Below are 25212 nucleotides of genomic sequence, written 5' to 3'. Positions count from 1 at the left end.
ATCAAATTACAGTATAAGCGTTATACACAGAATGACTTCCTCTGATCTTGGAAAACTACAAGAATGTTCATTTATTCATTCATCAAGTAAATTTAGCATGGATGCATTATGGAGAAAGGACCAGGAAAGAAATGCTAATGGCAGACTCTAGAGGCAATCCAGGTAAGAGATGATGGTGATCTTCAGAGAGAGGAGATAAAAGAAGTGGATGAAATAAGAAATATTGAAGAGGTAGAATCATTAGGGGTTAGTGAATAATTGAATGTGGAAATTAATAAAAGGGATGAGTCTGCTGGTGGATAGGTTTCTGGCTTGGGCAACTGAGTAGTTGGTGGTGCTATTTACATATAAATTACATAATATTCCCAAAACTGTAAAAACTTTCTCCAGTGTACCTTCATTCTCTGTTTTGATCACTGTCATCAATAACACTGGCATAAATGACACTCTATTAGGTTCTGTGTTGCTATTGTACTACTTTTGGTAAGTTATTTAATTAATAAATAAAATCCTTAAATTGTGTATCATTTTGGCCCTCTCAGATAACACAGACTTTAACAGCTGTGGAGAGAGGGGGGGAGGGGAAAATGAGGGAACTTATTGAATTCCTACTATATGCCAGGATTAATTCAGCATTTTACATAAATTAACTCTCAAATACTGAATAGTAGGTTTCATTATCCCCATTTTACAGATCCAAAAACTGAGGATTACAGCCCTGCTGGTGCAGTGGTTATGCGCTCAGCTGCTAACAAAGGTCGGCCGTTCAAACACACCAGCCGCTCCTGGGAAGAAAGATGTGGCAATCTGCTTCCGTAAAGATTACAGCCTTGGAAATCCTATGGGGCAGGTCTGCTCTGTCCTATAAAAGGAACCAAACCTGTTGCCGTCAAGTTGATTATGACTCATAGTGACCCTACAGGAACAGAGTAGAACTGCCCCCATAGGGCTTCCAAGGAGGGATGGGTGTATTTGAACTGCAGACCTTTTAGTTAGCAGCCAAGCTTTTAACCACTGTGCCACCGGGGCTCTGCTCTGTCCTATAGGGTTCCTATAAGGTCACTATGAGTCCGAATCAACTAGAGGGCACACAACAACAAGTTAGAAACTTACCACACCTGCTTAGATGTCATGGTGTTAGCAGTTCTACACTGGTTTGATTTTTTAAATTTTTTTCTTTTTCATTGTAAAATGATAAATCAAACTTCTCTTTAACTGTATAAACACAGTGCTTGGGACATAGATGCTAATAATGCCTACTGAACACTCATGACAACTTTTTTTGTTAAAAAAAAAAGTTAATTCCTTTTTAATGAGGCATACTTAGATACTTGAAGCCATTCATTAACAGTATGTTTTTTTTTTCTTCTCATGGCTAAACAGAACCCATTTCTTCAAATGTTCCTCATCGTATATCATAGAATTATGGAATGTTCAAGTTGGAGAGTATCTTAGAGATTATCTAGGTCCTGCCTCAAAATTTTACCAATGAGGGAATGAAACTCAGAAATGTTAAGCGATTGCCTAAGGATACATGGCTAGTAAATGGGAAAAGCTGAAGTCAAACCTGGGAGAAAGGAACAAAGGAAGTTTTAGATACAAAATTTTTTTTTTTTTTAGCTCTTTCATGACATTTTAGTGTAATACATACATACACATCAATGAAATTTAACAGAATTCCTTTTTATGAAATTAAGTTCTCCTATTAGATATTACACAGTACTCAGGAGAAATGTAAGCAGAGTTTTTCATTCAAACAATCGCATGGTTAAGTGAGTTCCCATTCTCACCTCAAATAAGAAAAATCATTAGTGATATTTCCATAGTATTTGCACACATTTCTAGGTCCATGGATGGTGCAAATGGTTTGCCCTTGGCTACTAATAGAAAGGTTAGGGGTTCAAATCCACCCAGTGGCACCACAGAAGAAATGCCTGGCTATCTACTTTCGTAAGGTTACAGCCATTGAAAATCCTGTGGGGCTCAGTTCTACTCTTGACACACATGGGGTCACCATGAGTCAGAATGGACTTGATGGCAAGGGACTTTTTGGTTGTACACATTTCTGGCTCTTAATCAGATTTAAGATTACCAGTAAAGGAATTTTAATATCAAATGCATACAGTTTGAGCATACTAAATCTTTGAAACAAAGTTTCTGTGTGAGATCAAAAGAAAAAATGGCTGGAATCCGAGCTTTTACATTTTTAGGCAAGCTTTTATCATTGGAAACTTTGGTTTCAATTTAAGTGATATAAACTTTGGTCTCAATTTTAGTGATATTTAATGGTTAAAAATGTACCAAATTATTGAAAAAGTTTTACTATGCAATAGAGCATTCCATGGTTTATAGTTGTGTGAATACAAATTTTAAGAAATAGTTTTAACATTACTGGAAAGAATATATATGAATAAATTAATGTGTTAAAAAAAATCTCTCATTTTTAGGAAATCAGTAGCAATAGATGTATTTCCTAATACTTGAAAAATTTCCCATAAAATATAGAAAGCCATATTAAGGAAAATGATAGATACGGCAAAAATTGTATTTCAACAAGATAAGCAAGACTATAGAACACTGGTCATATAGTTCACATTTGTCATCCATTCCTGTTGAAAGGCATGTTTTTGAAGGAAAAAAATTCTTCAAATCTTTAGTTCCTACTAAAATTGTCTTTTCATACAAAAAAAGGTGAATTTCAGAGCTATAGCATAAAACAGATAACAGTTTCTTTACAGCAGACAGATCATTTGATTCGCAAAATTAGATATCTAGAATTAGCCAATTTTGTTAATACTTTTTAAAATTATGTTTAAGATTTTATAAAAGTTCAAGCCTCAAAATGGATTGATCTTCATTTAATAACATTAATTGCAGAGTTGGAAATTGTTGTAGAGGAAGAACATCATAAAGTTTAGTAAAGCAAAAAGTAAGTTTAATTTGGCATATATTCAAAAGGGCAGAAGTGGGAAACAGACAACCATGCTGCCAGAGCTAGAATGTCTGCCTGAATCCAAGGAAATACCGCAGAACAGACAAAAATGGGAAAACGGACAAGCATGCTGCTAGAGCCATGTCTGCCCAAGTCCAAAGACCATTACAGAATAGGCAAGAATGGGAAAATGGACAAGCATGCTGCCACAGCCATGTATGCCCAAGTCCAAAGACCATTACAGAGTAGACAAAAGTGGGAAAACAGACAAGCATGCTGCCACAGCCATGTCTGCCCAAGTCCAAAGAACAGTTACAGAGCCATCAGTATATATTAACATTACAAATGGCCAAAACCATTGAAAGCTTAGCCTTTTCAGATTGGCTAGAAACTGTGATCCTACATTTTGAATTGTCTTTCTTAACAATCGTTGGTACAGGTTTCAGTAATGAGAGTAAGGAGGGTCTTATTGGTCCAACAAATTTCTATTCACTAAATGCTAACAGAGAAAGATAAGGATGGAAAGTCTCTGTGTTGTTTGATGACTTTATGTGAAAGTTTCCCTAAAAGATATTTTCCAAGATTATCTTAGCTATTGTCTTTATACCTCCGGGCCTAGTTGATGTGTCCTTGTGAGTCCTTGTGAGCCCAGCTCCAGCTGGGTCACATTCTCTATGCTCAAGGAGAGGGAATAAATGATCTCAATATGATTTCCTAAATCAAAATGTACAACTTTTTCAGATTATGCATTAATACCATTAGAACCTGTATGCTGAATATTAACCAATTTCCAAAGCTTGTTGATTTCTTTTATAATAATCTGTTTCTTGTCAGCTGTTAGTTGCTAACTTGCTAACTAAACACTATGGTGAATGGTATTAAGTCTCATTTGTGTAGTACAAGGTAGTTCCAAAACCCATTGCTGTAGAGTCAATTCCGACTCATAGCAACCCTGTAGGACAAAGTAGAACTGCCCCCCATGGGGTTTCCAAGGCTGTAAACTTTATGGAAGCAGACTGCCACAACTTTCTTCCAAGGAGTGGCTCATGGGTTCAGCTGGTGGGTTCGAACTGCCAACCTTTCTGTTAGCAGCTGAGTGCTTAACCACTGTGTAACCAGGGCTCCTTAACAAGATGGTTATGAGTGAGGATATTCTTGGGCACTGATAGTTATTTTCATGAAATATAATGTAGAAGAGGTTAATAGCAAGCAGCTGATTCACAATTTTCTTTAATTGTCAAAGTAATTTTATGTAGCTGTTTGGAAAGAAAGGAGCAGAACAGAATAATCTTGACATTTAAAATGGCTAGGAACACTGAATTTAACTACATTTACAATACATAAGTAGGATTTCTTCCTTCCTCCTCCACAGGAATTAACAATATATCTTGCACAGATTTCTGTTAACTACTTCTATTATCTAAACGTCTACCCATATGAATAAGTGAATGACTCATACCAGTGGAATATTTAAAACGGTTTTGTGATGGTATTTCAGGCAGAAATCCCATTTTGTCTTCCAGCAGAAAAATCTCTGGCAATTATGATTAACATACCAGAAAGTACCAGTGACTATCCCCTTATTTCATGGCTTAGTAAACTCATATTTCCAGAATTGGGATTGAAAATTCCTTCATCCTAAACTTTGGGTCTCCAAAATCCAGCTATTCTTCTCCTTAGCCCCTGACATGCAAAATAAAGCTTGAGAGGCAGGGGTATGTGAAATGGAGTAAAAGGAAGACAGGAGGTATGATAATGGTATCTCTCTAGCATTTTTAGATTGGAGTCCAGGCCAAAAGCAACTTCTGCAGTGGCTCTGTGCACAGGCATACCCATTGTAGAGAAATCTAATGGCTCTGAGTGATCTTGTGATATCAGCTATGGTTTTAGATTTGAAAGTTCCCAAAGAGGCTAGATCAGTTGTAGGGTTAATCAAGAGATTTGGTCCAGAAATTTCCAAATTTCCTAGGGCTCTCCTATAAATTCTCTAGGTAAGAAAAAACAAACTCAGAACAGATTCATGGTTCTACTTCAATCCAAAATTTCTTCTTGGGTTTGAAGTCAGATGCATCTCTGATCATGGAGAGAAGAAGATGACATTTATCCTGGTGGGATCACCTTGCTACAGAGCTGCCCTGTTACTTGATTTGCACTTTCCAAAATTACATAATTTCCACAGGGCACCATCCAAATAGAAATGTACCACAGTACCCAATTCTTGTGACTAGAACCTGTATTGGAAAAGATGAAAATCTCAGAGACAGACATAAAATTTATATACACATTAAGAAAGGTTGTCATGGCAACTTTGCTTGAAGATATGTATTTTTGAATCTAAGTAAATTTAGCATTCAAAACACATTTGCATCTCCCTCCAAGGCTCTGTATCAAGAATATTTTTTTTCCAATTCCTTCTGAATCTACACCTCCCTGAAAACTTAAAAAAAAAAAAACAGAAAACAAAACAAAACCTATGACTATAGCAGCATAGACTTAACCACATATTACCAGAAAGCCTTATATGAGAAAAATCTAATTATGTTAACTCCTCTTCTCCTAGCAGACCTCGACTTCTCCCTTTAAAATTTTAAATTGTGAGCAGGCTATGCCATAATGTCTACAAGGTCCTTTTAAGTTCTAAAAATCAATTATCTGTTAGCTGAGGACCTTGCAACATAGGCAACAAATCACGCAAGTTGACTGCACCCAGTGCTACAGTATAATTAAACAGTTCATACAAATGCTCTTTAACTTAGCCATCTAGTTTTTAGCTTTGTTACTTCTCACTTTGAAAGTTCTCCAGTATTCCTAGTCAGCATCAATGTTGACAGTTTCCATGATAAGATACCTAGTTTAATTGTCTTGCTCATACACTGAAAAAATAAAATAATGGTTTTGACTCCCAACAGTTTGTTGTGCTTCTTTCTCCACTACAGCCTAAAACTGAAGCCTCCTGTGTTCTTTACTATGTAGTCATCTACAAGTTCTTCTTATGTCCCTTTCAGACAATAACCTAAAGGGTTCCTGAGCTGCTTCCAAATCTAGGACTTGGGGAACTCTGAATGCTAGAAAGTTCAGGTTGGTAAAGCTTTTGGGCATGAGGCTGTGGGGTTCCCCCTCCCGGAGTAAAGCACAGGAGAAGAGAGGGAACATAGTAATAATGTGATATCAGTTTTGTTCACTGCTACATAGGGTTGTCATAAGTCAGAATCTAACCGACAGCAATGGGTTTTGTTTGGGTTATATCCCCAGTGCCTAGCAAAAGACCTAACCAAACAGAAACCAAAGTCAATTCCGACTCATAGCAACCCTATAAGACAGAGTACAACTGCCCCATGGGGTTTCCACGGAAAGGCTGGGGGATTCGAACTGCCAACCTTTTGGTTAGCAGCCAAGCTCTCGATAAACTTGCCTGACTAAATGGATCCCATTTCTTTGAGCAGGAATGGAAGAGTTGAAGCAGGGGAAGAGAGAGTCAGTAGAGCTAAAGGATGCTGTACTCTAACAGAGAAGAGGTAGAGGTAAGGAAGTGAGAGAATATGGAGGGCAGGTGGTTTGTTTTTAAGACTATGTTGTTGTTGTTAGGTGCCATCAAGTCGACTCCACCACATAGCGGCTCCATCTCATAGCGACCCTATGTACAAAAGAACAAAACACTGCCTGGTCCTGTGCCATCCTCACAATTATTGTTACACTTGAGCCCGTTGTTGCAGCCACTTTATCAATCCATCTCGTTGAGGGTCTTCCTGTTTTCCAATGACCTCTATTTTACCAAGCATGATGTCCTGCTCCAGGGACTGATCCCTCCTGATAACATGTCCAAAGTATGTGAGACTTAGTTTCACCATCCTTGCTTCTAAGGAATATTCTGGTTGTACTTCTTCCAAGACCAAGACAGATTTGTTCGTTCTTTTGGCAGTCCCTGGTATATTCAGTATTCTTCACCAACACCACAATTCAAAGGCATCAATTCTTCTTCAGTCTTCCTTATTCGTTGTCCAGCTTTTGCATGCATATGAGGCGATTGAAAACACCATGGCTTGGGTTAGGCACACCTTAGTCTTTAAGGTGACATCTTTGCTTTTCAACACTTTAAAGAGGTCTTTTGCAGGTCATTGTATTGGCCAATGCAATGCGTCTTTTGATTTCTTGACTGCTGCTTCCATGGGTGTTGACTGTGGATCCAAGTAAAATGAAATCCTTTACAACATCAATTGTTTCTCCCATTTATCATGATGTTGCTTATTGGTCCAGTTGTGAGGATTTTTGTTTTCTTTATGTTGAAGTGTAACCCATACTGAAGGCTGTGGTCTTTAGATTTTCATCAGTAAGTGCTTCAAGTCGTCTTCACTTTCAGCAAGCAAGGTTGTGTCATTTGCATAATGCAGGTTGTTAATGAGTTTTCCTTCAATCCTGATACCCCATTCTTCTTCATATAGTCCCGCTTCTCAGATTATTTGCTCAGCATACAGAGTAAATAAGTATGGTGAAAGGATACAACCCTGATGCACACGTTTCCTGACTTTAAACCACGCAGTATCCCCTTGCTCTGTTTGAACGACTGCCTCTTGATTTATGTACAGGTTCCTCAAGAGCACAATTAAGTGTTCTGGAATTCCCATTCTTTGCAATGTTATCCAGAATTTGTTATGATCACATAGTCGAATGCTTTTGCATAGTCAATAAAACACAGGTAAACATCTTTCTGGTATTCTCTGCTTTCAGCCAGAATCCACCTGACATCAGCAATGGTGACTATGACTATGATCATTCCTAATCTAGAGAATCTCAGAACCACACATAGCTTAAGGAATTAGCTAAAACAGATGTGCCTAGAGACTCCTATTTGACTCTAGATCATGCCAGACAAAGTGGGTTCTATGGAACGCTTCTTCCATGAAATACAGCTTTCACAGGATGATAGGTGTGTTTGGGGAAAGAAAGAAGAAGGTACCTTCATCAAATACATTTGGAACAGAGTTAAACCAAGTTAAAATAGTTTTTTTTTTACAGCACTTGTAGTGTATTAATGTGCATTATAAATATTTGAGAAAGAATGTAGTATGGATAGTATGAGAATGAATATAATTAGGAAACCTTTTTATCAATTATTTCACAGGATAGTGTGTTCCATGGTACACACTTTGCTCTTGTTAACCTTGTAAAAACATTTCCTGGTTCAGTGGTGATTTAGTAATAAGATATGTTATTGTTATTAGTTGCCATCAAGTCATCATTCTGTCGTGGTGACTCCATGTGTACAGAATAGAACTGCTCCATAGGGTTTCCAAGGCTGTGATCTTTTGGAAGCAGATTGCCAGGCCTGTCTTCCAAGGCACCTCTGAGTAGGTTGAAACTGTTAACCCTTTGGCTGGTAGTCAAGCACTTAACCATTTGCACCACCCAGGGACTCCGATAGTCTATTATAAATCTATGTTCACACCTAATATAGGAATCTCTCTGAAACATGGCCACAAACATCTTAAATACTTCCAGTAATGGAGTACTCAGCATATCACAAAGATGTTATTAGCACTGGATATAGTTTTGGTTACCTAGAAATTTTTTTCAACTATTAAGTAACTTCAATAATTTCCTTTACTTTATTCTAAATGCATAGAAAATCCCAATAAAGATTTAATTAATTCATTCAAAAATATGTTTTCTTTGGGACAGGCTAAACTTTACTGTAATTTTATCTATGATATAGTTACAATGGTGAGGTAACAAAGTTTTGTCCTCTACCATTGTTATGGGTTGAATTGTGTCCCCCCAAAATATGTGTTGTAAATCCTAATCTCTATGTCTGTGGTTATAGTCCCATTTGGAAATGGGTTGTCTTGTTATGTTAACAATGCAGGATTAGTGTAGGGTGTATTTTGAGTCAATCTCTTTGAGATATAAGAGAGATTAAATAAGTAAGCTAGGAAGCAGAGATGGGGGAACACACACATCAAGCCACCTGCAGATCGCCCGGGAGCAGAAACTCAGAGACAAGGACCTTTCTCCAGAGTCAACAGAGAAAGCCTCTCCCTAGAGCCGGCACTCTGAATTTGGACTTCTAGCCTCCTAAACTGTGAGAAGATAGATTTCTGTTTTTTAAAGCCACCCATTTGTGGTATTTCTGTTATAGAAGCACTAGATAACTAAGACAACCATCACGTTAAAAATTAAAATAAGAATTTGCAAGTTATTTTAGTTATGTCTTTAAAAATTACCAAAAAGGGTATATGTGACTATTTGCTCATAGCATTTTATCACATGCTATAATAAGATCCATTCTCAGTCTCTAGAAAGACAGCCACCAACTGTAAACAATGATTAAATGAGGAGTGAAACTGGGAGAAGGAATGTCATTTTCTGGTTTATTGCCTGGATAGTCAACTCAAATTTTACAATTATTCATTCGCTGTCATAAAATTCTATAAATCAAGCATGAAAATTGGTTTACATTCAAAATATTCCCTGAAGCCCTTATAAAAATGAACGAAGAAAAATGTTAAAAATTCATTAAGTGAAAAGTAAACCGTATTATGATCGCAGTAAGTAAAAATATATATGCATGTGGAAATAGGAAAAAACGGTTGTACATAGTTGGTTTGTAAGAAATTGTAAGGCATTTTTCCAAAGTGGTTGCACCATTTTACACTCCCACCAATACATGAGAGTTCTGGTTGCTCCATATCCTCATCAACATTAGATATTGTGTCTTTTTCACTGTAGCCATTTTGATTGGTATTTGTATTCCCTGATGATTTGTGTAGTCAATTACTTTTCACATGTGTTATTAGCCATTCATATATATTTCTTTATGAGTTGTCTGCTCAAATCTTTTGACTTTTATCAAGTTGTCATTTTATTACTGAGTAATTTATTTTTAGGTTTAAACTATTTCATGTGGTAGTTTTGGTCAAGGGAATGGGAAGAATAACATGAAACCTCATGTTATTTGACTTATTTAAAACATTTTTTTATGTTGGGACAAAAGATAAAATAAATACAGTACAGCCTCCTTAGAAATGTATGTGGACTTAGCCATCAACTATGAGCTCAAAAAGTCAAAGATGGAACAAGGGATGTGAAAGATGTCTTCAAAGAACTCAAGATGCAATATTTTTCATAATCTGTGGCATATTATCCCTATGGAAAGCACATCTTGATGCCAATTAATGAGGCTGGATATTACTGCTCTTAAGGTTCTGTTTAGGCAATCTTTTTATTCTTGATATTGAGAGGTTTTTTGTTTTTTGCATTTTTTAAAAATATATGATCCCATCAGTAAACCATTTGCAACTGTTTGATTCTCCCTTAAATAAGAACAAAGTACCACAACAGACCTCACTGAAGACTTAACATAATTTATTATAGTTCAGATCTTTTACTGTTCTATCTAGTATTTGCCTATCTTCATTTACAATATTTCTTCTAGCAGGAATGAAAAACTATTTTAGTTTGTTACTGGGCCTTCTGTTACGCTCCGAGGACTAAATGAGATAGATATGTAACAGTCCCTTGTTCTACTTTCAGTTTAACTATTACTGCGAGTTTCATTCTCACTGTTTTTTATCCCTGTAGGTCACTGAAAACAGCTCAAAGCCACTTGTACTAAGTCTTTTTGGCTGTGCTGATTTCCTGACTTCTGTAGTTTAACAGTGATTGCTTTGTTATCATTATCTTCCTCCCAGCTCCTCTCCTACCTTAATCATTGGTCTTTGGTTACTTAGAAAACAGGCATAGCACTAGCTAAGAAGAAAAATGAGGTCACTAGTATCAATTTGTTGACATTTAAAAAATCTGCCCTTGAAAATGGTGTCCATTCCTCTCCTGGCTATCTTTTTGCAGCTACTAAACTACTCCTTGATGGTACTGGTCATGTCCTCAGCTTTACACACTCAGTAGAATTGGGCTTTTTAAGCAATTTCCAATCTGATAACCACGTGAAAAAAGTACATTTTATAGGTTAACAGTGCTTTTTATGGATTGGGGGAATAAAAAAAGATGGCTTCAGGAAAGAATCTTAATTTGTTTGCCCCAGAGTCCACAAACACCACCACTAGAAATTTTCAACAACAGAGATTCTTAAGAGTCAAAACTACATCTCAATTTGAAGAAAAAGACTAAGAAAAAAGAAGATTTTTCTTAAAATAGTGAAATAATTTCATTTTTAAATGCTCACTGTAATGCCTAAATTGTTGTATGGCTTTGGCAATTTAAAACCAAAAAAAACCCCAAACCTGTTGTTGTCGACTTAGATGTACAAATATGTAACTGTTTCAGCAGAATGGATGGAGAAGCCGATTTTAAAGTTGAAAAGAATAACAAGAATATCTGAGAAGGGAAAGAAGGAGAGAAAAAGAATGACAAAAATCTATGCTTATATTCTGTGTGAGAAGAATATTAATGTTCCATTTGTAGAAAAGACTATTGGTTCATGATATATTAAAGAAAAAAAATTATGTATAATGTCTGTAAAAAAATTATATATGTGAAGAAAAGAGTAGAAAGATCTACTCTCAACTAGTGAGACTGTAGGTGACTGAGTTTGCCATTTTTGTGTTCTCTAGATTTTCTACAATAAATCTCTATGATTTTCTACAACAAATCTTATTTTCATAATAAAAAAGTAGAGTTTTGTTTTTAAAAAAGAACTACTTTAAGATAAAGAATAAATTTTGAGTCTGTAAATGATAGAATCTATTTATATAACATGATAGAACTGCACAGTTGTGTGCCAAATAAACAGCATATGAATTTTTCATTTTTCCCAAACTCATACAGAATTAATTCTGCCTTAAATTTGATTAGAACAAAGTATAAGAGAGCCCTTTCATTCCATAAAAATGCTCTGTGCTGCTGTTTTTAACAATAAATTTCTGAACTATTAAAAAGAATGCAGATCAAAATCAGTGAAGAAATCAATTTTTAAAAAGCTATAAAACTTATTCACTTCAATATCAATTAAAAACCCACCTGAGTCACGCTATGAGCCATCAGTGACAGTGAGGCTACTTTTCAGTCATTAGATAAATAGAACAGTGAATGGTAACTTATTTTGTTCATAACAGTACTTCTGACAAAATTCTCTAGAATATGATTTGTTTTTAATGCTTTAAGCTAGTAGTGTAACTATGGGTAAAATATGCTTATTTAGCTGATTCCTCTATGCCCTATTTTCCTTGACTCTGGTCTTTATTAGTAATTATACACTGCCACATTTATTGGCAATTATGCGAACGCCTGGATTCTGGCTCAGCTGCCTTGTTTTTGCCTTGATCATGGCTCATCAGCTCTCCCTCGCTTTCAAATTCCACTTCTCTCATTTCATCTGATCTCACTGGCACTTGTTTTACCTAGAAATTGCCTACTCTAACCTTCCACTGCCAATTTCCAACCCACTTATGGTGCTTGTATAACAAAGGAAGATGTTCTATATACACAAAACCATAGAAAATGATAGGTGAGAGGAAGATAAACTGATGAATGTGCCATGTTAGAAACAACATGGTGATAGTAACTAAGAATAGATTTCACTTAAAGCTTTGGAAATTAAATTATTCCAGAAATTAATTTTTTTTCCAGAAATGACCACTGCATCTAATCAAATTCTATGTTGACTAGTCAGAACTAGGCCTAAAGTGTTAGCTATTTAGCCATAAACACAACATAAAATAATTCAATTAATAACTCGAGTACATTGTTGAAACTACAAATGAAATTCAGCAGTGTTAAAAATAAACTAACTTGCAAGCAATTATCATTCTACTTCCTTTCCTTTCTATCTGCACTTGGCATACGTCCTTCAGTTGTTGTCTTAAACAAAAATATATTTAAAAAAAAAAATTCTTCACAGTGTGATCAAAAAACTAGACCAAGGTATAATAATATCAATAAAGTATTAAATATAAAATTTACCACTGCTTATTTGTACTACTTAAAATATTCTTGAAGTAGCTCTCATATTTCTTTACTTACAAGTGAGAATGAACATTTTTCTAAAATTTATTAGTTGTTTCCGCCTGTAAAAGCTGTCTGTTCATGTCTTTAGCTATGTATGTATCTGTTGGATGTTTTCTCAGTTTGTATGAGCTCTTTATGCAATGTGGATATTATTCCTCTCTGTCATATATTTTGCAAATATTTTCATCCATCTCTATTTTCTTTTTCATTTATTTTTGTTTTTGGTTAGTGCTCCCTCATTTCTCAATCACATGTTCATTATATTTAACACATGACATAATAAATAACAAATTTAGGAATTCCCTTTCCCTACAAATGAGAATTAGTTGAGTAATATGGTGCTGCTAAAGTTTCCAGCAAAATGGAAGAACAAGCATCAATCCTAGTTTGTCATTTAGGAGCGGCACTTCTAAACATTTAGAAACAGCTATTATTTTCCAAGTGATTCAGAACTGTACAAAATGAACAGTGCAAGTCATGAAATGAAAACGAATACTGTTGTCTGGGCAGGCAAAAAAAGCAAATATAAGGTAGAATTCTCAATAAATTATTCAAAATGAATAGAAATGATTAAAACACAAACTAATTTATAGCCAGAATAGCCAGAAAATAAAAATATTTAATCCAAGAAATAGAAATTATGGGAAGTCTTTTTTCTTTCCCTTTAAGTTGATTTATTGTAAGTATGAAAAGGATTTACGACTGTTTCTATTTTATGAATATTCAGAAGACATGATTCCAAAACTTCTTATAATTTTTTTTCAAGAATATTAATTTTAGAGATCAAACTAAGAAAAAGAATACAAAAATAATGGCATAAGAAGTAAAAAGAAACAAAATTCAAAAGCAGAAAGCTACAGTGTCCCATTAAAATTATCAATATATTGGTGCAATAAGTATAGATGTATATACTGCTTTAAGAAAATCTGACATGTACAAATACAAATTTACATAATAAAATACTAATAGTCGTTTATACTGCAAAATAATACTTGACTTATAAAAGGATTCACTGGAAGATCTTCTAAATGGTTAGTTTCCTCAGTCCATGTAACAAGGTTAAATGTATAAGATTTTAATATCTCTTTGAGACAGTGATCCAAGCTTCTTCCCTTGACGTTGTTACCAGTTCATACTTTGTTTCAATAACTTGTCCCTCCACAGAATGTAGGTGCAGTCTCCTTAACAATACACTCAGAAGTACTGTAGTCACCATATATGCAAACCTAGTCAGGAAGAAAGTCAACTAGTTACTAAAGATATTCTGCCAATAATAGGAATAATAATTATACATATGGATCATTCTCATCAACAGTGATCATCAAAATTATAAGTACAGAGTCTGGCATCTCTTCCTTTGACATTACTTTCTCTATCATCTCACCTCAATTCTGGGCATTCCTGTGTGCCTGAGAATCCAAGCAAAGAGAATGTTTTCATTACCGATTCATCATCAAACCGGTCTGGATCAAACCTAAAAAGATTTGGAGTTAGTCACCACATAGCTCCACTGACATTTTACATATTGACGTGTCCGAGAACACAAGAATGTAATAAAGCTTAAAAGCTACTGAAAATAGAAAGTGCTGTCACATTATATTTAAATGTCACCTATTATTACGTTCCTAAATTACATTATTTCTAAACAATAGATGCAAAATATATTTCTCTGAAATCAACAAGAAATGAGATTGTAACACAGATTTATATTATTTTATGATGTAAGGGTAAATCATACAAAATCACCTAATGAATATTTTTTGAGCATTTAAGAGTGTATAGCAGTGGGTATTGGTGATGGCTGTATAACATGATTGATGTAATTGGTTTCAATGAATTGTACAATGACAAAAGTTGAACTGACAAATGTGTTAGCTATATTTTTCACAACAATAAAAAAAAAAAAAAAAAAGGCGGCAGCGGCTTGGGGCAGACAGTGAAGGCCCCAAGTGTTGTGCCAGGGAGGACTCTGTCTTACAGTCCAGGTTAATTCAGAAGGCACCATTTTAACTGGTTCCAGAAAACAAAAATGTACACTAATACTTTGGATAAAAAAAAGTGTTTACAATACCTGTTACAGGAGACCATCTGATCAATATGTGAGGCATTTTACATAGGCTTTTTGATGAAAATTTATTTCTTAAAATTGGAGGCTCCAGCCTCAAAATTATATTTATCAATTATAATACAACCAAATTTATTAACATAAGAAAACTGAAGAGACTAGGAAAATTTTTTTTTTTTTTAATTCTACAGAATTTCACTCTATTAAAAGTCAGTGGGAGAATAGATACATTAAAAACAAAACAAATAACCCACCCACCATGAAGCATAAACATTCCTCTCAAAAATAAATGTTTGTAAAAGAGATAAATTCTTCTATGAGCAATTTTTTTAAAAAAGAGGAATTCTTTTTATTTTCTAAAAACAGAAAACTTGAATTATCTTTCACTTTTGGAGTATATAATGTACACACAAAAATTATATAAAATTTAATCAGTTTTTCCTTTTCTAACTCTTGAAATTTGATACTCAAAATGTTATCTGACAGTATCTATGTATTTTCAGATTAAAAGAGAATCAAACTTGATTTTTCAAATTATTTTTTTAAAATATCTTGTATTTTAAAGCATTATATTAAAAATCAAAATGAAAAACAAAGAGAGAATTTACAATAACACACGTGAGGGACATGCTTTATAGTTCAATCATATGTATGAGACTAATGGGCATACTAGCCCAAAAGCAAAGACAAGACAGGAAAACTAGACAAATGCAAACAGGGAACCTGGGGTGGAGAAGGGGAGAGTATTGACAAATCGGGGGTTGGCAACCAACGTCACAATACAATTTGTGTATTAACTGTTTAATGAGAAACTAATATGCTCTGTAAACTTTCACTTAAATCACAATTAAAAAAAAAAGTAATTTAATCTCACATACTGAGGTTTTTTTTTTTTTTAAATCTTTGCCTTCATTCTTTTCAGAGCTGAGTGTTTTATTTTAGCCTGATTTTTAAAGTTAGTAATATCTCATCATTTAGTACAGAATAATATTTACATTATTACTCATTTAAGTCACAGAATTTGATCCAAGGTTCCTTGCTCTCAAACACTGACAATATGGTACCAGCATTAATGCATTTTTATGCATTTTTTTAAACATATAAATCACACCTAGACTTTTTTTTATAGGAAGAATAAGTTCATGTCAATTATTTACTCAAAAAGAGAACTTATTAAAACCAAAATAAGGTATCACTACATACCTATTAGAACAGTTAAAATCAATATTAGTGGTAATGTCAAATGCTGCTGAGGATGCAGAGAAAATGAATCTCTTATACATTGCTGATGGGAACATAAAATGGTACAGCCACCCTGGAAAACAGTGTCTTACAAAAACTAAACATGTACTTACCATACAACCCAGCGACCACACTCTTGGGCATTTATGCCAAAGAAATGAAACCTTATGTTCACACAAAAACCTCTGCACAAATGTTCATAACAGCTCCATTCACAATAGCAAAATACTGGGAACAACTCAAACATTCTTCAATGGGAGGATGGTTGAACAAACTCTGGTACATCCATATAATGGAGTATTATTATTCAGACATAAAAACGAACGAACTATTATTGAGACATGCAACAACCTAGATGGACGTCAAAGGCATTAAGTTTAGTGAAAAAAGACCACCTCAATAATGAAGAGAACAGATTCATTGTTGCCAGGGGACAAGGAAAGAGGGAGAGGTGGGGCAATTATGGGTAGGAGGTAGATGTGAATACAGAGGTAATACGAGGGAATTCTTTGTGGCGATCAAACAGTTCTGTATTTGACTGTGATAGTAGTTATACCAATCTATACATAGAATAGAATTGCATAGCCACATATGTACAAATAAAAGCAGGTTAAAAAAAATGGTGAAAACTGAGTAAAGTCTAGAGTCTAGTTAATAGTAATATACAAATATCAATTTCTTGCTGTTGGTATTATACTACAGCTAAGATGTCATCGTTGGAGGAAGCTGTCATCAAGAATTCTGTCATCAAGGATTTAAATTAATTGTGAACTTCTTGCCAACAAACTCTTCCCCTAAACTCCAGATTCATATATCTAACAGCCTACCTAACATTTGTAACCTAAAGAGAGAGCTAACATCTCTACCTAAATGTTTCTGACTCAATACATGCAAACTTTTATCTTCCCTCCCAAATCTACTACTCTTGGGCCCCTTACTCGTCTTCCTCACCTACTCCCTGAAGTTAGAAAACTGGAAGTCATCATAGTCTCCTCCATCTCCTTTCCACACAAATCCAATTCACTTCATCCTAAATTCATCCTCCTTGCTTTCCAGAGCTATCATCACTGTCTTAAGGCAGGCTTTCATCATCCTTTATGTAAAAATATCCAGCCTCTAAGCCTATATTCCTGCCTTCATTTATTCATTTTAAAGAACAAGTACACAAAAACAGCTTTTCTTGTAAAATCCTGTCTTCATCTTTGCCTCTTTCAAACTATTCTTCAGACTAAATCATAAGAAGGATGTATTTTTCTGAAAGCTAAATTTGAACTTATCTCTCACCTACTTAAAGCCCTTCAATGACTCCACATTGTCTAAGTTGTTAGTTGCTGTTGATTTGATTCCAACTCATGGCAACCCCATGTGTAGAGAGTAGAACTTCTCCATAGGGTTTTCAAGGCTGTGACCTTTCCTAAGCGGATCAACAGGCCTGTCTTCCGAAGTGCCTCTGGGTGGGTTCAAACCACCATCCTTTCAGCCAGTAGCCCAGTGCTTAACCATCTGCACCACCCAGGGACTCCATTGTCTAATACTAACCACACTGTGATCCACAGAACATAGTTCTATCAATAGCTGTTACTATTGGTCAAGTATGTCTGAGGGTCACCAAAGTAATCAAGAGCCTTCAATATGCTAATGAGCACTATGAACACACAAGAGGAGGATATGGTTTATGTAGTGTTTACCCAACTTAATTACTAAAATTTTCATCATTGAGGGGTTCATGGGACACCTATTTTCAGAATTCTGCCGAACAGCTGAATAGTAGACGATAGAGACCAACAGAAGGAGAAAGAGAAACTGCATGAGCAATACCCAAAATTCCACTGAAATTAAAGGACAGTTGTTGAGATCAGGTAATTAAACAACAAATCTTAGGATAGAAGTGATAGTAGAAGAGACAAAGTGTAATAGATAGCATATTCATGGAAGAGAAAAGGTAGTGACCAGAAGATATAAAGGGAAGACAGTAGCTTCTTTTACTCTGTAACTGTCTCATATTTAATTTTCTCCTCAAAACTTAGAAAAGAAATACAAGACATACAAAGAGATAAAAGTCAACATCACAAGGCCAATGATAGATATTTCATACTTATGTGGTGATGGCCAAGTACTGGGATCCTGAAGTACCACACCAAGGGCATAAAGGACAAGGGTCTGCAAAATAAATAAATAAATAAATAAATCAATAAATCAATAAATCAATAAATCAGTCTAGTTGGCCAAGGCCAAAAAAGGACAAAATGACTCCCAGGAAGCCAACTCATTCTAAATGCTCCTTTAAAATAATGAATATGAAATGAAAATATAAAATAATAGAAGAAAACATTAGCCATCATTTTGCTGATGAAAGGTCTACAAAATATGGAAACTATAAAGGAATAACAGACTTAATTATGTGAAAATTTAAAACCTACATCAAGTAAAAAAAAACGAAAACATAACACCATAAGCAACGGTAAAAGACAAATCGTAGATAGGGAAAACATATTTGCCATGACTGATGTAGTTAATACCTCTAACATACAAAAAGACATATAAGCTCACTAGCAAGAAGAGTGAAAGATACAATTAGATAATTCACAAAAGAAGAAATAAAAAACTTTTAATAAGTATAAAAAGTTGCTCAATCTCTCCAATGATCAAGGAACAGCAAATTAAAACAATGAGATAGCAATTTTTTCCCACAAGACTCACAAAATATGTAAAAGATTCAGAAATCCAGAGATGAGGATTTAGAGGGAAAAGGTATTCTCATACATTGTTGCCAAAAGTATAAGTTGCTTTTTGGACAGCAATTTAAATTTAATATACATATGCACTTTGACCCAAAAACTCCATTTCTTATACTCTATCCAATATCTCAATATATAATTTATAGTACTAAAAAAAAAATGTCAATCTAAATTACCATCAATGAAATGGCTTAAATAAATCATGGTATATTCACACAATGGAATACTATGCAACCATTAAAAATAATGAGTCAGATCTGTATCAGCTAACAGTTGTACTAATAACCATGACATACTGAATAAAAAAAAGAAAAATAATATTATATAAAGAGTAACCTTTAGTTTTTAAAATATATCCATATATGTATACACATACACACACTAATATACATACACAGAAAAAGGTCTACAAAAATACTCACTAAACTGTTAACAGTGTGCATTAACACACTAGGGAGGGGAGACTTTCTTTTATCCTGTTTTAACTTTAAAATAAGCATGCATTATTTTGTAATTTAAAATGACTATCTTTGATTTAGGAATAGGTAACATTTATTGGGTGCTTTAAACAATAAAATTTGAAAACACACACAAAGAGTTGAGAAGAATAACTGAATGAGTTACATATATGAAATGTTTTCTACCTCTCTAGGAATAATAAATTGGTCAACTTTTCCTTCAATATCTTGAAGACGGGCAGATATTGGTGTCAGTTTGGCAGTCCGAACAGTTTCACAAAGCACTTGACGACAGTATCTGTTAAAAAAAAAAAAATCTTTGAAAATGTGTATTTTGGGAGAGAGAGTTGGAAATGTATGTACAATTTAAAAATGTCATTCACAGCACACACTACAGGGGAAGTTGGCACAACTGGACTAAACCAAAGCTAAGAAGCTTCCTGAACACAACCAAACACTTCGAGGGACAGAGTAGCAGGGGCAGGGGTCTGGGGAGGATGCTTTCAAGGACATCTAGGTCAACTGGCATAACAAAGCTTATTAAGAAAATGTTCTGCATCCTACTTTGATGAATGGCATCTAGGGTCTTAAAAGCTTGCAAGCGGCCATCTAAGATGCATCAATTGGTCCCAACCACCTGGAGTAAAGGAGAATGAAGAACACCAAAGACACAAGGAAAGTATTAGCCCAAGAGATGAAAGGGCCACATAAACCAGAGACTTCATCAGCCTGAGACCAGAAGAACTAGATGGTGCCCAGCTACCACCAATGACCGCCCTGATAGGGAACACAACAGAAAGTTCCTGATGGAGCAGGAGAAAGGTGGGATGCAGAACTCAAATTCTAGTAAGAAGACCAGACTTAATGGTCTGACTGAGACTGGAGGTGCCCCAGAAAGCATGGCCCCTGGATTCTCTCTCAGCCCAGAACTAAAACAATTTCTGAGGCCAACTCTTCAGACAGGGATTGGACTGCACTGTGGGACATAAAGTGATACTCGTGAGGAGTGTGCCTCTTAGCTCAAGCAGATACGAGAGACTGAATGGGCAGCTTCTGTCCAGAGGTGAGATGAGAAGGCAGAGAGGGTCAGGGGCTGGTTGAATGAACATGGGGAATCAGGGGTGGAAAGGAGGAGTGTGCTGTCGCAGTATGGGGAGAGCAATTAGAGTCACATAACAGTGTATGTATAAATTTTTGTACAGGAAAAAATTTAAAAAAATAAATAAAAAGGTCATTCAACAACTTCTATAACCTGCTTAATTTGAAATATTACCATAATTCTTGTTTGTTTAAAGATCTAAGTTTTATATTACCCCATTGCTATCGAGTCAATTCCAACTCACAGCGATCCTATGGTATATAAATTCCACATGGATAAAGATTTAAGCAAATAAAAATACTTGCAAAAGTACCAGAAGAAAATTTAGAACAGTATTTTTTTGAGTAGAAAAGTCCTTTAATTTTAGCATGACACAATGACAGAAACTGTAAAGAACACAAATAATCTGACTACAGAAATATTTTTGTTTTATTAAAATTTTAAAAGACAAGTATGTATTACTTTTACAATAAAAAATAGTTATACTCAATGTCATAAATAAAACTTCCAACATTTTAAACAATCTGTAACAGAAGCCTCCCTGGGAAGCCCACAGCTTCTCGTTCTTTCCAATGGCTGTACCTCTATCTTCTTTTCTATAGTTGAAATATGCTTTAAGGTAGGGTTCCTTGCTACCCAGTCTCTTAGACTTCCAACCCCTGAGCAGTCACAGCGGCTGTTTTTGAAATTTTTTTTTAATGAAGAATTACCTACGTATAAAAAAAATCATCTATTTTACCTATACAGTTTGATGAATCTTAGTAATTGTATACAATTGTGTAATCACACACAAGCACTGTCTGTCTTCATTCCTGCCCCCAGAGAACCAGTGATCTGCTTTCCATCACTATAGTTTTGTATTTTCTAGAATTTTACTGTGTTCTTTTTTATTACTTAGTAACATTCCATAGTATGGATATATCACAATTTGTATATCCATTCATCACTTGATGAACATTTGATTTCATTCCAGTTTTTCGATTTTCTGAATAATGCTGTTATGAACATTTACATACATGTCTTTGTATGGACATGTTTTCATTTCTCTTGGGTAAATACCTAGGAACGGAACTGCCAGATCATGTGGTGAGTGTATGTTTAACTATAAGTTACTGCCATACTGTTTTCCAAGGTGGCTGTACCATTTTGCATTCCCACCAACAATGTATAAGAGTTCCACATCACTCACTCTATTTTATACAGGCTAGTTTAAAGGTTTCACAGAAGGTATTGTACCTTGTAATTTTAAAAAGAAAATTAGATTATCGATTAATCTTTTATTAATTTCCTCTTCCTTTTATTGCTCTTACCTGAGCTGCTCAATTTTCTCTGGAGTAATAGGACTCTTCCCAAAAACCTCGTCTAACTCTTCATATAATTTTTTCTGAACTTCTTCAGAGGTGGTTAAAAAACAGATTGCCCACGTGCATACTAGATGAAAAATCATATTAACAGAAATGAAAATAGCTAACTAATGGTTTGGAAGCAAAATAAGAAAAAAATTTTTAATGCTTTTTTTTCCTTTCTTTTTCTCATGCAGAAAATACACACCAAAAAATAAAACAAAGTTCTTTAATGGATTTGTACTTCATTAAACAGAATATGAATGTTTACAGAAAACAATAAAAAAGAGATACTACAATCTGAAAGCTCGCTTTCTTAAAACTGGCAAGTAACTGAAGCTACATAACGCATTTTACCTTAGGTAAAACAGTAATGATAATAAAATTTAGTATCTGGGGAGTGTTCAATGTTGATGACTGTGATGGACTATCTGGTTCACTCAACCTTGTAAAATCTAAAAACTAATTTATCAGTTCACTCAGAAGCCCTAATGAAATGATTCATACAAATCGAACCAGTAGATCTATCTATAAACCAGTATTCTAAATTTTTCCTTATAATAGCAGATATACTGGCTCTAGAAACTGTGATTCATTATTGCTTAGGACAGAGGTTCTCAAAATCATCTGGGGAGTTTTGTGATGTCATGGCTCCACACCCACAGATTCTGAATCATTAGGTTTGGGGTGGAGTCTAGACAGCTGTAGTTTTAACAAACACCACAATTATTTTGTTAACACCAAAACTGGAAAACCATTGGTTTATGGCTTACTTTTGCTTAAAGTGGTTTATGGTTTATATTCACTGAGGAAATGAAAATAAAGGTAAGAAAATTACATGGCGAACATATAATAGAGGAAATAGAGTAGTGATATTTCCTTCAGGAACACCCTGTAATTACAGCTCATTAAAGAATGGAACCATCTGGAAATATACTACCTCTTTGCCTACCCTCTGCTTGAGCTGACACTACCTACAGCTCTACCTTTTTCATGTCAGAAAATTTTTAATATGCTCATAGTATTTTCAACCTCTTTCTTGGGCTAACGGCTGATTTGAATTTGTCTCAAAGTTAATTTTTTTAAACTTTTGCCTGATTCACCTAGGATCCAGTTCCTATGCCCAGAAAAGATACCGTATATACTTTCTGCACTAAATATTATAATCAGTAAAATCAATATTTACCTGGTGGTACTCAATTATTTTGATAATTACCCAACCCAGAGCTTAGAAAAGGCACACGGGTGATTGCCTGTCCTTAACTTTACACTGTATATGCTTCTTTATTATGTTTTTTGAGCAGCCTATAGAATTTCTATTTCACAAATGATGTGAAAACTTGTGTATACAGTATACAATACGTATATGTAGTACAATTTTACAATAATAAGTATATTGAAGGATTTAGAACAAGGATTTGCATACAGTAGGCACTCATATGCCCTAACTACATTATCACTTAAAATTAAAATTAAAATAATTGTTTAAGCTTAATCATCTCAAACATTGGTTCTTTTGTACAACTCGATTAAGAAGTAGTCTGGAGAGCTTAAAAATGTTTTTAGCCAGTTAAGGTTCTTTAAATACAGTAATGAACAAGACACAATTTCATAATTAGAAGACACTTTGGAGGTCATTTAGAGCCAAACCTTCATTTTAGAACAGGAGAAATTACAGAGGTAAGTATCTTGCCCAAGGCTACTAAGTGGCAGAGGAGGGGCTTTAATTAAGTTTCCTGCCTATCCTGTCTCTCCAAAACTTCAGAGACGCCTTTAAAAAATATCCAACCCACATGCAAAGAAACAGTAATACTCTAAAAATTCCCCACCCCCTTCCCAAAGCTGCAAATAGGATTAAAATATTAACTCAACCTTGGGAATAGTCACTTTTTGTGGTGTCCAGAGCACAACCAATTCAGACTTTTTGAAAGACTTTAGCAAAGGCATATTTTTAATGTAATGAATTTTTAAAACATTTTTTAAAAGGTTAATTAAGTATGTTACTTTTGACACAGGCTTACCTAAATTCCATTTAATCTATAATATCTAGAGATCTCGAGATGTCAAAAATTTTACAAAGAGGAAAAATTTATGGGAAGTTTTCACTTGTACTCATCATTTTTTGGAAATTTTCCTTAAACAGAAAGACCTGGGAATGAAATCCTTCAGGTGAATATAAATTGTCTAGATTTTAAACAGATATTTTAATATTTCCTTTAAGCATTTTATATTAGTGTATTTTATGTCTATATACAAATTTTTATATATACTAAAGACCTGTGAGGAAACTTAGAAACATGTATTTTAGAATTTTTTAAAAAATCACCTTCAATTCCACCAACAGAGGGGTTCTTTTAAATCATGATTTCTGTGGCCTATATTTCCCGTTGGTAGAACTTAATAATAGCAGACTGGATTGGAGTCAAAGTGAAAAGCAGCAGCAGGAAATTGAAAAGCTCACTGCTCCAACTGGAAAGGTGTCAATAGCAGTTCATTTTAAAGGCACTAACTAGAATTCACAATCCATAAAGCTGTGTCAAGAAATTTATGGCAATGTTCAGAGGTGGCATAGGGAACCTGGAGTAAAAAAAAGATACTATGTGAATCAAGCGTTTTAAACAAGAATAAAAAAGAGGAGGAAAGGGAAATTTTTATATAAGGTCCTGCAAACAGTGTTTCCTTCATTTAGAATAGCTTTACCTTTACATATTTTATAATCCATCTAAAAAGAAATCAATTTGTACTTACAATTTGCAGTTATTATGCAACCAGCCAGAGAAAATATCATACTGTCTTCTAGGATCTAGGAAACAAAACTAAATTTAGAAAGTGTGAAATGTAAAGTGGCCTATATTAGGCCCTATAAAATAACCTAGAGTATAAAATTAAGGTCAAGGAAAGAAAAAAGTATCCTATTTCTTTACAATGTTTTCATTAAAACAAAATCTGTATGTGAAAACCAAAGTAAACATCGCATTGCTTTTTGATGCAGTAAGTACTTGTTGATGGTTTTATTTGCTCACGATGCACTCTGACAAACAAACTGTCTCAGTCCATCTTTCTGGCTTGGCCTGATGCACCAACAAAGCCTCAGGAACAGTGGAGAAGAGGCTGCCACTCTCCTTGGAGCCTGATTCCATTTTTGCGTGCACACGTGAATACACACACACACACACAAACACTTCTGTCTGCCAGGAACTAAAAGTTGAGTTGCATTTGTAGGGTAGAGCAAAAAATTTCTATAATGAATAATTGTGGCAACAATGGCTCCACTTCTGTCCTTTGCCTGGCAACACCATAAACGCAGTGGTAGGCTAGGGTGACAGACATACACTGTGAAGAAGCCAACCTACCACACCTGGCCATGTAGGCAGAGCA

At 34.7% G+C, this 25212-nt stretch overlaps 1 protein-coding gene across 2 annotated transcripts in view; it reads right to left on the bottom strand.

Annotated features, from left to right (window-relative positions):
* Positions 1-9240: 9240 nt before the first annotated feature.
* LOC101349885 (cytochrome P450 20A1) overlaps positions 9241-25212 on the bottom strand; it is a 33964-nt gene continuing 17992 nt past the window's right edge. Inside the window, exons 8-13 of one of the 2 annotated variants that reach the window (XM_023733010.1) lie at positions 24583-24637; positions 21802-21922; positions 19579-19690; positions 18292-18356; positions 14274-14363; positions 9241-14115 (exon numbers count right to left, since the gene is read on the bottom strand). In XM_023733010.1, the coding sequence (XP_023588778.1) occupies positions 13965-14115; positions 14274-14363; positions 18292-18356; positions 19579-19690; positions 21802-21922; positions 24583-24637 (594 nt within the window). In that variant the 3' untranslated portion in view covers positions 9241-13964. The remainder of the gene's footprint in view (positions 14116-14273; positions 14364-18291; positions 18357-19578; positions 19691-21801; positions 21923-24582; positions 24638-25212) is intronic. The other variant, XM_004378243.3, reaches the window with a different exon arrangement.

This window comes from Trichechus manatus, unplaced genomic scaffold, assembly GCF_000243295.1.
Source record: "Trichechus manatus latirostris isolate Lorelei unplaced genomic scaffold, TriManLat1.0 scaffold00056, whole genome shotgun sequence".
In the NCBI taxonomy this organism is placed as follows: Eukaryota; Metazoa; Chordata; class Mammalia; order Sirenia; family Trichechidae; genus Trichechus; species Trichechus manatus.
Note: the sequence above shows the minus strand (reverse complement) of the source record. Positions and strands in the feature narration are given on the sequence as shown.